At 59.5% G+C, this 14,455-nt stretch overlaps 1 protein-coding gene across 3 annotated transcripts in view; it reads left to right on the forward strand.

The window, feature by feature from the left end:
• CORO7 (coronin 7) overlaps window positions 1-14,050 on the forward strand; it is a 60,137-nt gene extending 46,087 nt beyond the window's left edge. The window contains exons 1-20 of one of the 3 annotated variants that reach the window (XM_057528939.1): window positions 2,371-3,093; window positions 4,347-4,401; window positions 4,925-4,982; window positions 5,059-5,204; window positions 5,292-5,384; window positions 5,539-5,670; window positions 6,491-6,623; window positions 7,004-7,179; window positions 7,669-7,777; window positions 7,882-7,968; window positions 8,049-8,191; window positions 8,265-8,369; window positions 8,447-8,532; window positions 9,325-9,466; window positions 9,564-9,653; window positions 10,264-10,380; window positions 10,648-10,783; window positions 11,180-11,271; window positions 11,796-11,882; window positions 13,608-14,050. In XM_057528939.1, coding sequence (XP_057384922.1) covers window positions 4,354-4,401; window positions 4,925-4,982; window positions 5,059-5,204; window positions 5,292-5,384; window positions 5,539-5,670; window positions 6,491-6,623; window positions 7,004-7,179; window positions 7,669-7,777; window positions 7,882-7,968; window positions 8,049-8,191; window positions 8,265-8,369; window positions 8,447-8,532; window positions 9,325-9,466; window positions 9,564-9,653; window positions 10,264-10,380; window positions 10,648-10,783; window positions 11,180-11,271; window positions 11,796-11,882; window positions 13,608-13,874 — 2,247 coding nt within the window. In that variant the 5' untranslated portion in view covers window positions 2,371-3,093; window positions 4,347-4,353 and the 3' untranslated portion in view covers window positions 13,875-14,050. Of the gene's footprint in view, window positions 1-2,370; window positions 3,094-4,346; window positions 4,402-4,924; window positions 4,983-5,058; window positions 5,205-5,291; window positions 5,385-5,538; window positions 5,671-6,490; window positions 6,624-7,003; window positions 7,180-7,668; window positions 7,778-7,881; window positions 7,969-8,048; window positions 8,192-8,264; window positions 8,370-8,446; window positions 8,533-9,324; window positions 9,467-9,563; window positions 9,654-10,263; window positions 10,381-10,647; window positions 10,784-11,179; window positions 11,272-11,795; window positions 11,883-12,004; window positions 12,654-13,607 lie in introns of those variants that run through there. The other 2 variants (XM_057528937.1, XM_057528938.1) reach the window with 2 other exon arrangements.
• Window positions 14,051-14,455: the final 405 nt, after the last annotated feature.

A 14,455-nucleotide genomic window follows, 5' to 3' on the forward strand; every position in this document is an offset into this window, starting at 1 on the left:
GGGGTCGTTTTGCTGTGAGCACCTCTGGACCACTTTCCCCATGTCTTAGATGAAGGGCGCGACACCCAGGAAGGGGACGTGATAGACTATCCACAGTTACCGGCAGCTTCAAGGCCAGAATATGCTGGGGGGTGCTGGGCTGAAATGTGAGGTTGGGCCTCACTGTCAGTAGGTGGGGCCTGGGTGCTGCTGACAGTGGCCCTTAATGGGGCAGAAGGGACGGGTGCCAGGGGCTGGGCTAGTCCAGAAAAATCCCCTGCCTTGGAGGATTCCAGGAAAACACTCTGCCCTCCTCCCCCTCTGCACTTGTGGTCAGAGTCATGCCTCAGAGCCTTTGGGGACCCAGCTCAGCTCCTAACTTTCAGCCGGCTCCAGGACACCCGCCACCCCGTCCAGCCCAGCCCGCAGTCAGGGCTTGGCTGGGCCAGCTCAAATCTCAGGGGGCCTGAAGGCTTATCCCAGCAGGCTGGGCCACACCAACTTGCGGGGGTGGAGGGGTTGCGTGGTGTTTGAAGGACTGGATCACCTCCAGAAGGCAGGATAGCCTCCATGTCCAGTCTCTAACAGGGCTAAGCAGGGTCGAGTTGCAACGGTTACCTCCTAGACTTTCCTTCTCAGCTCTTCGCCTCCTCAGGACCTCTCCCCAACACGGCCCCCTTTCAGGATGGGCAGAGGTCTGCACCCCATGCTTTTGTTGTTATATGTGGATGTGGAGTGTGCCTTGCACACCTCTAAACGTCTGTTCCTAGGCCAGTGCAGGCCCTCAGGTGTGTTTCATTTTGCTCCTGTGGGACTTTTTAAAACTTTGAAGCCATTGCCAACATTGAAAAATCCAGTGGTTTCACATTAAAATGGGACTTCCCAGCTTGCCTTGAGTGGGATCTCTCGGCCAAGGCTGAGCAGCAGCTGCCCCCTGTGACCAAGGCCCAGACTCACAGGTGGCCCCAGTCCCCACCAAGCCTAGTTGTCTCACACCAGGCTGCTACACTCCTTCAGTTTCCTGAAGCATTTGAGTTTGCGATCAGCTCAGACTGTCCCTATGCCTCTGCCCTTGGGCCCTGTGTCCCCTAAGGCCCTCAGGAGACCCCAGCCTGACTCTCCTCCAGGAACAGGACTTCCTGACAGGTCCTGAAGCTTCTCGCCTCTGTGGCCATTTCTTGCTGATAGTGAGATCCCACCTGCCTAAAGGATCCATCCCCCGCCCCAATCCTAAGCCTGGACTCACACAGGCCATGCTCCCGTCCACCCGGAGGTTCAAGGACAGCTTCCAGGAGGCCCCCCTCCCCAGTATGTCCATCCTGTCCTCATTTGGCTTCAAGGCACCACCTGCCTTAGAACCTGGTTCTAAGGGAGCAAGGGAGTGGGGGGCAGGATTTGGTTCAAGGGGGTCCCCACTGCCCAGCCTGGGTGACAAGAACAGGGGACCTGTTCTGCTTTGGACCAGTGGCAATGCCAGGATGTTTAGGTGGTGGGTCTGAGTGGGAGAGATGGGCTGGCAGGGAGAACCAGAGGAGGGCTCTTGAAACTGCATTTCCTGGCAGGCCCACTGCGGTACTTCCTATGTTGTTTGCAGCAATATTGGGAAAGCTGATGGGAGTGTCAGGGGGTAACCCCTCCCCCACGTGATCCACTTGATACCACCATGGTTCTGCATCTTCTGGGACCTGGGCTCAGGGGTAGGTGTCAGGTCTGGGCTCTAGACCTTCTGTGGCTTTGAGTCTGGAGACCCCTAGATCTGGGTCAAAGCCTTTCCCAGTGGCAGGCCCAGATGCCAGCCCTCCCCCATTGTCATGGCAGCAGGAGAGGTACCCATGCCAGCTTTCACCCCCTCTGGCCCTATGCCAAGCTGGGGCTTGGTTCTGCATTCCAGACCCAGACCTGGCTTGGCTCTCTTTACAAGGCCTGGGGTCAGGCCCGTGCCAGCTGTTGGCCAACTCTTGGGGCTGGGTGCCATGACCCCATTTCCTGGCCTGCGCTGTGGTGGGCAGGATGCTCCCGCCTGACAGAGCTTCTCAGGTAGCTCTGCCTGAGGCGAAGAAGACTGGCCTGACCTGTCAGAGAAGCCAGCCCTGCCCTCCTTGACTTCCTGCCCCCGCGGCCCTAGCACCTGAGTCAGTGGGCCAGCCGGCTGGGGCTCATGGGGCAGGTGCACAGGGGTGCCAGGTCAAGCCTCTTAAAGAGGTTGGTTTAGAGCATAGGTGAGCCATTGATGCCAGGGTGGAAACTGCAGGCCAATTTCCCATTTCTTGCCAAGGCAGCAGCAGGGTGACTAGAGTCCCCGCCCAGCATACTTGCTCTCAGACTCTTGTTTTCCTTCCTCCTGCCTGTCTCCACACGGTGGCCTCTGCTCAGCACAAACCTGATCCTGTCCCTCTTCACTTAAGATGTGTCATTTGCTTCTTTATTGCTCATCCAATGGAGGGAGACAGAACCCTCCTCCTGATGTACTAGGCCCTGCTCTGTGTGACCTCTACCCACCCCATCCTGAGCCTCAGCCCCTCACCCTTACTGCCCAGACCACCAGCCATGTCGTTCTACTCCCTGTTCCGCAAACAGGCTGTGCACCTGCCTGCCACAGGGCCTTTGCATATGCTGCCCTTTCTGCCTGGAACTCTCTGCCCTTGACATGGTTGATTTCTCTTTAACCTTTGGGTCAAGAGAATACCCACTCCCCTGTGGCCAGCCAGAGTCAGGCCCTTCTGCTCCCCGCTGTGTGTCCTCAGAGAACTTTTCCTTCACGTGTTTGTCTGTGGAATTCTGTCTGCCTGTCACCCAGGCCGTGAGCTTTTGAGGCCAGAGGTGGGGTCTGCTGCACTCACCTTTGGTCACGCCTGCCGGCCCAGCTGAGGGCAGGGCGCGGACCAGCTCACCAAGGGAGTGGATGATTGTGGATGAACTAGTGGGTGAGTGAAAGTCCTGTTAGAACTGCTGAAGGGACTTGCGTCTGACCCCACTGGCTCCAGCGTCAGTGTGGGGGACACCCGAGGTCACATGACCACGTTGTCCCCCTGCCCCCCTCTCCCCCACAGCAGGCAGTGGTCAGACCAGGTCAAGAGGGCAGTTCTGAGCCCAGCTCACCCTGCTAGGCCCAAGGTAATTAGAGGCTGTGTTTCTCACAGGTGACCAGCCCAGGGCACTCCAGGAAGCTGTGGAGCCACCCGGGGACCCACCCAGCTTCCCAGTCCACTCTGTGACTCCCTTTCAGCGGGGTGGGGAGGGGTGGTGGGCAGCTGGCCGGGTAGGGGAGGGGGTGGGCTGGACCCTTTGTTGCCTGGGTGAGGGATGGAGGCAGCTGCCACAGCTGGGCGACCTCTGACTGCTGGGACCACAGTGAGGAGGACGGGGTTCCATTGGAGGATGAGTGTCAGCGTTGAGGTGGGGGTCCAGGCCCGTGGGTCCCCAGGGATGTGAGAGCAGGACCCGAAGACCAGGAGCAGGAAACAGAAACAGATGAAGACACCAGTCTGAGTTCTCCTGGGTGCCCCACATCCAGGAGACTCTGGGCCTGGAAAACAGCAGTCAGGGCTGGGGGCTGCAAAGGGGCCCTGCAGGGCCTGGGAGGGGAAGGGGAGTGGTAAATCTCTGGAGAGCAACAGGTTGTTGGCCGAGACAGACAACACAGAGCAGCAGGGGCTCTGGGGGCTTCCAGCCTCTGCCCCCGTCCCCAGGGCCCCACCTGGGGGACAGAGAACAGGGAGGCCAGGGAAGCATGGCAGGAAGGAGCCCCTGCCCCTGGCCCCTGGCTCAGGCTTGGGCACTGGGGCTCAGAGATGGTGCCTAGGGGAGTTCTGAGTCTCTAGGACAGCATCAAGGCCCAGGAGCAGGGGTGACTGAGGAGAGGGCCCCTAAACCTGGGTCCTGGAGCGCCCAGGCCGACTGTGCCGGGTGGGGATGGAGGGGGGTCCCCAGTTCCAGCACCCCTCTTACCTTCCCGGGCCTGGTGTTTAGGCTGGTGGAGGTGAGACCAGGGACAGAATGATGTATGTCGGGGGGCTTCCTGGAGCTGCTGAGCATGGGAAGAGATCAGGGCTGAGGTGCAGAAGGAGGGGGCAGCTCCCCTGTGCCCAGGCCCAGCACGGTCCTGGGGTGAAGCAGCTGGGCAGACGGAGGACCTGGGAAAGAAAGGCTGGGACGTGAGGATGTGCTCAGCATGTCGGGAGCACAGGGAGAGGAGGTGGAGGGTCCCTGGGGACCAGGCTGGATGCAACTGGAGGGGCTGCATCACTCCTGGCCACTGTTGTGCTTGGCCTGAGCCCCGATCTAGAGTCACGATGCTCTCAGCCCTTCCCCTGCCCCTTGGCCCCAATGACTGGCTGTATCCCTACGACAGGCCGTCTCTCCCCCAGGTCTCTGATGCCCCTGCTGGATCCAGACTCCAGGCTCCTGGTCCTGGCGGGAAAGGTGAGGAGAAGCTCAAGCCCCCACCCATGTCGGCTGGTGCCCTCATTCTCCAGACCTGGCCCCGACCTTTGACCTGGCCAGCCAACTGGGAGAGTGGGGAGTGCAGGATGCTATCCAGCCCGGAAAGGAGGAGCTAGAACAGTGCTGCCCAGACTCCACCCCTGCCAGGGGCTCCAGGCACACAGGGCTCCAAGTCTCCATTGCATGCAGTCGGGGTCACTCCCTAGAACGTCAGCTTCGTGAAGACAAGGCCGAGAATAGAGCAGAGTCAGCACACAGCAGGCACTTTGTCCTACTGAACGTATACCCTTGGTGCTCACTCCGTGCTCCGTGATGATGAACAGGCGAGGCAGAGTCTACCAAGGGCTCAGCTCAGCGCCCAGCGCACATCAGCGCCCTGTAGACGTTGGCCATGGCTCTGTGACTCTGTCTTTGGGGAGGGACGGGGCGGCTGGAGCTAGAGCCGGGCAGCCCAGGCCACCAGCACAGTCAGCGAGCTGCACTTGGGTGGGGATCGTTTCAGGGCGAGAGTCAGCTGTACTGCTATGAGGTGGCCCCCCAGCAGCCGGCACTGAGCCCAGGTAAGCCCTGCTCCCCGCCCTGTCCCCCCTCCCCTCCCCGACCCACTCTGACTGTCCTCCACGGTGTCCCTGATAGTGACCCAGTGCCTCCTGGAGAGCGCGCTGCGGGGGGTGGCCCTTGTGCCCCGACGAGCACTGGCTGTCATGGGCTGCGAGGTGCTTCGCGTCCTGCAGCTGAGCGACACAGCCATCGTGCCCATCAGCTACCATGTGCCCCGCAAGGTGAGGGGGTCCTGCGTGAGGGACTGGGAGGGCCTGGGGGAGCCTGGAGGACTTGACCTCACTGCCTGTGTGCTTGTGTGCCACCAGGCTGTGGAGTTCCACGAGGACCTGTTCCCGGACACTGCAGGCTGTGTGCCCGCCTCCGACCCCCATGCCTGGTGGGCTGGTAGCAACCAGCAGGTAGGGCCAAGGCCTGGCTGACTGCTCCTGGCCTGCACCACCGGCAGCAGCCGCGTCCGTGGCACGTGGTCCAGCTGTGCACTAACTCAGCTGCCTGGTGTCCCCTATCCCCACACCAAGCCCTCCTGCCTCACCTGCCGGCCTCTACCCACAGGTGCAGAGGGTCAGCCTCCACCCAGCCTGCCGACCCCACCCCAGCTTCACTTCCCGTCTGGTGCCCCCTGCAGGGCCCACCCCGGAAGAGGCCCAGCCTGCAGAGACACCTGTGGGTGATGCGGACCCCAGCGTGAGTATCAGCATAGCCCACCTGGCTTCCCCGTTGCAATGCTGCAGCAGGGGCCCCAGGTCAGGGCAGGAGTGTGTGGCCTGCCCAATGGTCTCAGAAACGCAAGAAGCGCAAGTGAAGAACCTCAGTGTTCTCAAAATTGAGCAAACGCTTAGAAAGTGAGACTTTCACATAAAAGCTGGATTTCTAGCTTCTCTTGAAAGGTCTTTTTTTTTAAAAAGTAATTTATTTATTTATTTTTTTGGCTGCGTTGAGTCTTCCGTTGCTGTGCGCAGGCTTTCTCTAACTGCGGCGAGCGGGGGCTACTCTTCGTTGTGGTATAAGGGCTTCTCATTGCGGTGGCTTCTCTTGTTGCGGAGCATGGGCTCTAGGGTGCATGGGCTTCAGTAGTTGTGGCACATGGGTTTCAGTAGTTGTGGCTCGCGGGCTCTAGAGCGCAGGCTCAGTAGTTGAGGTGCACGGGCTTAGTTGCTCCGCGGCATGTGGGGTCTTCCCAGACCAGGGGCTCGAACCCGTGTCCCCTGCATTGGCAGGCGGATTCTTAACCACTGCGCCACCAGGGAAGCCCCTCTTGAAAGATCTTGACCATTCAGGGCCCACCTTCCCAGGAGCAGCAGCTGCTACCTGCTGTCCCACGTGCTAACGCTCAGCTCACCCCGAGTTACCTCCTGCTCATCAGCGATTGCGTCCCCACCCCACATCCCATGGTGGGGCTTCCTGCCTACCCCAGTGTCCCAAAGTGATGACCCCGGCATCCCCTCTCTCTTTGGCTGACCACCCGCCTGACGGGGCTGCTGGCTGACCGGAGCTTCTCCCCCAGGAGGGCTTCTCCTCCCCTCCCAGCTTGCTGACCTCGCCCTCCACGCCCTCCAGCCTGGGGCCCTCGCTGTCCATCTCCAGCACCAGCGGCATCGGCACCAGCCCCAGCCAGAGGTCCCTGCAAAGCCTGCTGGGTAAGTGCCTCAGCACGGGGCTAACCCCCTACCACGGGAGCCCTGTCCACCCCCACCCCAGCCACCCTCCTCTGCACCCCAGTCCTGCCTCCCCCCACAGTCCCGCCCCCCCTCCTGGAGGAGTCACTTCTTTGCGGGATGAAGAGAGTCTCACCTGTAAGAGGGTGGCCTAAACGTTCTGAGATCCCTCGAGTCTCATTCTGGACGAGTTGTGTTGGCTGGACTGGCAGAGACCTGGGCACACAGCCCGCACGGTCCTTTGCTGAGGGGAGCAGGCAGCCCGGACTCAGGACTGGTCCGGGTCCTCCTGCAGGACAGCGCGGGGCAGGCAGGCAGGGCACCCTCACCTCACGTGGCTCCGTGTCCCTGCTGCCTGCCAGGCCCCAGTTCCAAGTTCCGGCACGCTCAGGGCACCATCCTGCACCGAGACAGCCACATCACCAACCTCAAGGGGCTCAACCTCACCACGCCTGGCGAGAGCGATGGCTTCTGTGCCAACTGGCAGCGTGTGGCCATGCCCCTGCTCAGCAGTGGTGGGCAGGTGGCCGTGCTTGAGGTGAGGGGCCCCACCCTGCCGCGCTGTCCCCATGTCCCTACAGGACGCTGAGGGCGTCAGTTGCCCACACCAGCTCACATTCTCTAAGCACAAACCAAGTGCCCAGCATCCCATGTGGTGTGTGTGTGGGGGGTGCTACTCTTATCCCCATTTTACAGATGAAAGCGGTGAGGCACAGAGAGGCTTAGTCACCTGCCGGGTCACACACTGTGTAAGTGGTGGAGCTGGGAATTGAACCCAGGCCACCTGAGCCCCAGGCCTGAGCTGTTTCCACCACTACATGCTGCCTCCCTCACTTTCCGGGGGCCTCATGGTTGGCACTTGGGGCTCAGAGCGCAAGGTGGCTGAGGCAGAGAGCTTGGGCCACCTGGTGGTGCATCATCAGCTGCAGAGGGTGTGGGCCCAGGCATGCTGCTTGCCCTGCAGCCCTGGGGACCGGACTCTCCTGCCCGTTACTGATGGGCCTCGGGGTGGGGGCACCTCCCACAGCTGCGGAAACCCGGCCGTCTGCCCGACACAGTACTGCCCACGCTGCAGAATGGGGCAGCCGTGACCGATCTGGCCTGGGACCCCTTTGATCCTCACCACCTCGCTGTGGGTAAGGAGGCTGGGCACTGGGCTTGAGGGAGGGTCCCAGGGCCCTCAGTGGGAACAGAGAAGGGGGGCCTTGGGTCAGCAGTGATGAACCTGTGCTCTCCGCAGCTGGGGAGGATGCCAGGATCCGGCTGTGGCGGGTGCCCCCAGAGGGCCTTGAGGAGGTGCTCACCATGCCCGAGGCCGTGCTCACAGGTCAGGGGGGCCTGGCTGGGGGCCGGGGGGTGGGCGGTGGCTCCTGAGGGGCTCAGTGTCACCCCATGCCTCGCCCCCAGGCCACACGGAGAAGATCTATTCTCTGCGCTTCCACCCGCTGGCAGCTGACGTGCTGGCCTCCTCTTCCTATGACCTTACCATTCGGATCTGGGACCTTAAGGCTGGAGCAGAGCGGCTGAGGCTGCAGGGCCACCGGGATCAGGTAGGACAGCTTTGGGGGCAGGCGCCCAGCCACAGGGCAAGAGGCTGCTTCTCACGTCCCCACCTGCCCCCAGATCTTTGGCCTGGCCTGGAGTTCTGATGGGCGGCAGCTGGCCACTGTCTGCAAGGATGGGCACTTACGGATCTACGAGCCCCGGGGTAGCCCTGAGCCCCTGCAGGTGAGCAGGAGGGGCTGGGGGCGGCCCTCAGACCTGGCGGGGGTCCCAGCTGGGCCTCATGTACTATATTCCAACAGGAAGGCCCAGGGCCTGAGGGGGCCCGTGGAGCCCGCATTGTCTGGGTGTGTGATGGTCACTGTCTCCTGGTGTCTGGCTTTGACAGGTGAGAACTCCGGGACCACTATTCCCATCCCCAGACTTCAGCAGCCACCTGTGCCCCCTCCCCCAGATACACATACACCTGTCAGGCATGCAGAAGCTATCCCCAACTCTCATTTATTGGACAGATGGATGGATGGATGGATATGTGGATGGATAGATGGATGGGTGCATGGGTGGATTGATGGGAGGGAAGGAGATGGGGAGGAATGAATCAACTAGGGGTCCAGAGGGATGAAAGCCATCCCTGCTGCAGAGCCCATATCTGGTGGGGATCAGACGAAGCACACAAAACACAGAACCAAGACTTCTGAAGAGGTCCAAGGGATGGGCATTTGGTGCTCTCGAGGAAGGATCAGGGAGGGCCTCCTAAGAGAAATATCATCTGAACTGGGTCACAAAGGGGCTGGTAAACACAGACCCGGAGGAGAGGGCATTCACCTCTGGGTGGAGTGGCCCAGAAGGTGACCAGCCTGGCTGGAGCAAAGGGCCTGGAACAGAATGTGGGGAGAAAAGTCCAGACTTAGTAGCCATGGTGGCCATGGGACAGGAGTGTGCTGAGGAGGAGCAGAGGGGGCAGAGGTCCGGGAGGAGGCGGGGCGGCAGGTTAGAAAGCTATTGTATTAGGCCAGGCCAGTGGTTCTGAGGCTGGGTTAGGAAGGAGGATGGGCAGAGGCCTCTCCTCCCACCCCGAGGCCCTCAGGCCTCCAGCCCCACAAGATTGGGGGCCTTGCTGGAGTCCTTGCCATGCCCCAGGCCCCTCCAGCTCTGAGGACCTGCTTCTGCCCCCCTGCAGCCGAAGTGAGCGCCAGCTACTCCTGTACTCGGCTGAGGCCCTGGCCAGTGGCCCCTTGGCAGTGCTGGGGCTGGATGTGGCTCCCTCGACCCTGCTGCCCAGCTATGACCCAGATACCCGCCTGGTGCTGCTCACGGGCAAGGTGGGCTGGGGTGCACAGGCGGGGGCTTTGGGCAGGTGAGAGGAGGTGGGGGGAAAGGCAGCTAATGCTGGCTACCTCACTGTTGCCGTCCCCCCAGGGCGACACCCGCGTGTTCCTGTATGAGCTGCTCCCCGAGGCCCCCTTCTTCCTGGAGTGCAACAGCTTCACATCACCTGACCCCCACAAGGTGAGCCCTCGCACACGCTCCCTGGTCCTCCTTCCGTAGGTGGGACCATGGGCTACCCGCCCTCTCGTGGCCATGTGCAGGACTGCAGGGGCCTGTGGGGCCCTTGAGTCACTGGGCCGGGCGGGGTGTGCCCAGCAGCCTCCGGAACTGGTTTTTAAACTCAACCATTGTTAAAAATTAAACTATGTAAGTTTAAGTTTTATGAACCCACAAATAAGTTACAGTAAAGACCAAGGCAATAGATACTTAATTTATCACTTCCTAATTATTTTACTTAACTTCACTATTATTTGTACTGTTGAGGTTATTTACATCTGCGGGCCCTGTCTGGCAGAAATACTGTATCATGGGCTGCTACTGCACATCTCTTCCCAAATCTGCATTCACCCGGTCATGTTAGTAGTGTGAAATTGGCATGGTGGGAGTTTTCACACCATGGAAATAGGCAAACGCTACAAACCAGGGCATTTTCCCTCCAGAGAGCTAGTTGTTAAATATCACACCACTCTCCAGGGATAGGCCTTGGTCCTGATGGTCCTAAGTGAGGGGGCCCAGGTGCTCAGTGTGAGCTCTGGACTCCAGCCCCAGCTCGACTCCCCTGCCGCCCCAGGGCTTCATTCTCCTGCCCAAGACAGAGTGTGACGTGCGGGAGGTGGAGTTTGCCCGATGCCTGCGACTTCGCCAGACCTCCCTGGAGCCTGTCACCTTCCGGCTGCCCCGAGTCAGGGTGAGGTTGGGGGCCCAGCATGCCAACGCCCAGCACCCCCTGCCTGGCCCCTGTCAGAGGCTTTGGGGCCTGACTGGTCTTGTCACCAAACTGCCCCACTCACTGCTCTTTGGGGCACCTGTTCCCCTTACTCTGCTGCCGTTCTGAAACTTGCAGAAACCTCAGATTGGGGTCCTGGGTCTTGCCATGCCCCCTTCCCAATGGATGCCTGTGTGCCCTAGGCCTCTGGTCAGTACCTCAGGGCAGCCCCTTCCTCCCTCCCTGCAGAAAGAATTCTTCCAGGATGACGTGTTCCCAGACACGGCCGTGAGCTGGGAGCCAGTGCTCAGCGCTGGGGCCTGGCTGGGAGGCGCTAACGGGCAGCCCCGGCTTCTTAGCCTGCAGCCCCCTGACATGACCCCAGGTAGGATGAGGGACTGGGCTGGGGGGGCAGGTAGGAAGCAGGGGAGTGGGTGGGGGTTGGAGAAAGGGGCAGAAGGCCCAAGTCCGAACCTCCATCCCTGCTGGCAATCAGAAAACTCTAGTGCTCCCAGGGATGGGGTGGTTGCTCTTCGGACTTGGTCTCTGAGCCCCTGGAGGGCAGGGCCCAGGGTCTGTGTTTCCAACACAAGCCCTCCACCCCCAACACACATGCGCACGTGCACACGGCCTGGTGCCGAGGGCAGGCCTTGTGAGCCAAAGTGCCACCTCTGGACTCTCTGCCATGGAATCCCCTAGGGGCTGGTACCAAGCGGTTAGGCCAGGAGGCCCCACCCAAGGGGCTCTCTGCTGCCTGATGCTTGTTGCTGTCCCACCCCAGTGAGCCAGGCCCCCCGTGAAGGCCCTGCCCGGCGGGCCCCAGCCTCAGCACTCTACCTGGAAGAGAAGTCGGACCAGCAGAAGAAGGAAGAGGTAGGCATGGAAGAGGGCTGGCCGCTGGGGTCACAGGGTCCTGGCTGCTCCTGGTGACTGCCCTTCAATTCTCTAGTCCAACCCAGAGTGGGCAAGGAGCCAGTGTCACCCACTTGTCAGTTGGACAGGGAAGACCTTCCAAAGCCCTGAAGCTGACCGCTGCCGCCCCCAGGGCACAGGGCTCAGGAAGCCAGGGAAGGGTGGAAAGAGGCCCCACCCTAGCCTGGCCCGGCCCAACCAGACCCAAGTGCGCTGGGGACCCTGGTGCATATTTGAGCATCTGAGGCAATATGTGGAGACAGCTGCCCTGTGACTCTGATGTTCCGTGTTATAGTCTGTCTGTCTCTGGCTCCCCCGTCTCTGTCAAGGTATCTTTTTCAATGAAAACCATCAACTTTGTCAGGGCTCTAATGAAAATGATTCTCCCACAACCTTGAACCTCGGGGTTCCAACCTTGAGATCTGACATTCTTGGGGTCAGAAGTCCTGTTCCCTTCCCACCTCTTCTCCCGTCCCCTCTCCCAGCTGCTGAGTGCCATGGTGGCAAAGCTGGGGAACCGGGTGGACCCGCTCCCACAGGACTCCTTCGAAGGTGTGGACGAGGACGAGTGGGTGAGTGGACGAGTGGGCCCTGCTGCCTGTCCCATCTCTCCCCGACTCACGCCTGCTGCATGCGCCACCCCCCTCCCCCAGGCCCTCTCAGCTCCCTCCCACTTCTTGGTTTATCTCCCCAGGACTAGCCTGCCCACCAGCCACCTCTAGCCTCACCTGCCACTGCCGCCTCCTTGAACCACCTGGTGCCCCTGCACACCTCACGTCTCACCCTCAAACTGGAAACCACCTCTTGGCCGGGGCACACCTCAGCCCAGAAGGCCTGGCTTCCTTTGGGTCTTGGGCATTTCCGTAGCCTCTGGGCCCTGCTGCAACCCCCATGGATTGTCCGCATCTCTGCATTTTCTGGGACCAGCTGCTTCTCCTCAGCTGCCTGCTAGCATGTGGAGCCAGGGGCGTGGGGGTGGGGTGGGCGTGAGGGCTCAGTGGCATGTCCCTGGGCAGCCGCTGGGCTCCCTGTTCCCTCTACTCTGACCTGGGCTGGTCCCAGCTTGGGCTAGCTTCGCCCAGCACCTTCAGTTATCACATGCTGTCCTATCTTGCCTGCTGCTCCAGTTCTGGTCAAGGGCCTAGGGGGCTGGCCCCCCACCAGGCCGTTTGGAGCAGCACCAGCCTCAGGGGCCTGGGACCAGTAGCCCTGCTCCCCAAACTTGAAGCCAGGAGGAATGGGCATCACAGAGCTGATAGCCCAATGAAGGGGGTGTGAGCCCCGCAGGGAGTAGCCTGCACGTACCTTGGATGTTTTTAGCAATTAAACTTTTCTAAGCTGGCCACCTCTCGTGCCGCTGTGGTCTGTGGGCTGGCTAGAAGGGGAAGGGGACAGGAGTATGGGTGAGGTCGGTTTGGCCCTGGGCTCCCACTTGTCCCAGGCCTCACTCTGCTCCTGCTGGGAATTCATTCATTCATCCAACACACTAGTATCCGGCAGGGCTCTGGATGGCAGCTCCTGTAATGAACGGGAGAGACATGGCTTCTCAAGGCACTTAGTATAGTCTTAGTAGGCAGGGGTGAGCCAGACCATGTGCAAGTTCGCAAATAGACAGTGCAAGGAGGGCTGTGAAGTAGATAAACTATGTGAAAGGGAGGAGCCACGGGGATGCAGGGGGAGACTGGTCAGGGTCTGAGAAGCGACGTTTAAGCTGAGAGCTAAGACCTGAAGGCCACAAAGCCATGGAGAGAGCCCTGGGAAGAACATTTCAGACAAAAGGAAGGGCAGCCAGGGTGCTGAGAGAATAAAGAATTTGGAGAGTTGGAGGAAAGGAAAGAAGGGCAGTGGTCCAGAACATAGTAGGAGGCAGCCCGACTCTCATTCACTCAACAAACATTTGCTGAGTGCCTTCCATGTGCCAGCCACTCTTCCAGGTGCTGATGCCCAAGAGTGGAGAAAAGAGGTCAAAGTCCTGCCCTCCAGGAATCCACATTCTAGTGGGAGGGAACAGATAATAAACATAAAGATGAATGAATGGTATAATTTGATAGAATGTGGTAAGAGCTTCAGAAAAAAATAGGAGGGATCGAGAATGGAGGTTTATGGGTCTTCCCTGGTGGTCCAGTGGTTAAGACTCCAGGCTTCCACTGCAGGGGGCACTGGTTTGACCCCTGGTGGGGAAAATAAGATCCTGCATGTCACATGGCATGGACAAAAAAAAAAAAAAAAAAGGTTTAAACCAAATACAAGGGGCTTCCCTGGTGGTGCAGTGGTTAAGAATCCGCCTGCCAATGCAGGGGACATGGATTCGAGCCCTGGTCTGGGAAGATCTCACATGTGCGGAGCAACAAAGCTCATGCGCCACAACTACTGAGCCTGCGCTCTGGAGCCCATGCTCTGCAACAAGAGAAGCCACTGCAGTGAGAAGCCCCTGCACCGCAATGAAGAGTAGCCCCTGCTCACCGCAACTAGAGAAAGCCCACGCCCAGCAACGAAGACCCAACGCAGCCAAAAAAAAAAAAAGGACACAGAAGGCCACATGTAGTATGATTCCATTTCTATGAGACATCCATAGAAGAGGAGGCAGATTAGTGGTCACAAGGGGCTGGGGGAGGGGGAAATGGACAGAGACTGCTCATGGGTATGGAGTTGCTAAGGCTGGGCTGAAAATGTTCTGCAAGTAATGGTGATGGTTGCACAATTCTGTGAATATACTAAAAAGCACTGAATTGTGCGTTTCAAAAGGGCAAATTGTGTGGTGTATGAATTCTCTCTCAATAAAGCCTGTATTAGAAAAGCAAAGGAATGGAGGACAAGTTGCGGCGATGGTAGGGCATCAGGGTGGCCTCACTGAGAAGGTGACATTGGAACAAAGACTTGAAGGAGGAGGGAGACGAGCCCTCCTTTCCAGACAGAGGGAACCTGGAATGAAACCTACTTTGAAGTTTCCTGTTTTCTTGAATATTTGTGAGAATTTGACGTCTTACTTATTATGTTTGTGAGGTGTTGTATGTTTATTGCATGTCTTTTAGTCCCAAATATTTTGGCAAAATGGAGGGAAGAAATAGCAACCCCCCCATTTGACCGGTGTTGTTCTGTTGCTCTTAGCGCCCCAGGATGAGCAGGAGGGCCAGAGGGTCCTGAA

Source organism: Balaenoptera acutorostrata, chromosome 15, assembly GCF_949987535.1.
Source record: "Balaenoptera acutorostrata chromosome 15, mBalAcu1.1, whole genome shotgun sequence".
In the NCBI taxonomy this organism is placed as follows: Eukaryota; Metazoa; Chordata; class Mammalia; order Artiodactyla; family Balaenopteridae; genus Balaenoptera; species Balaenoptera acutorostrata.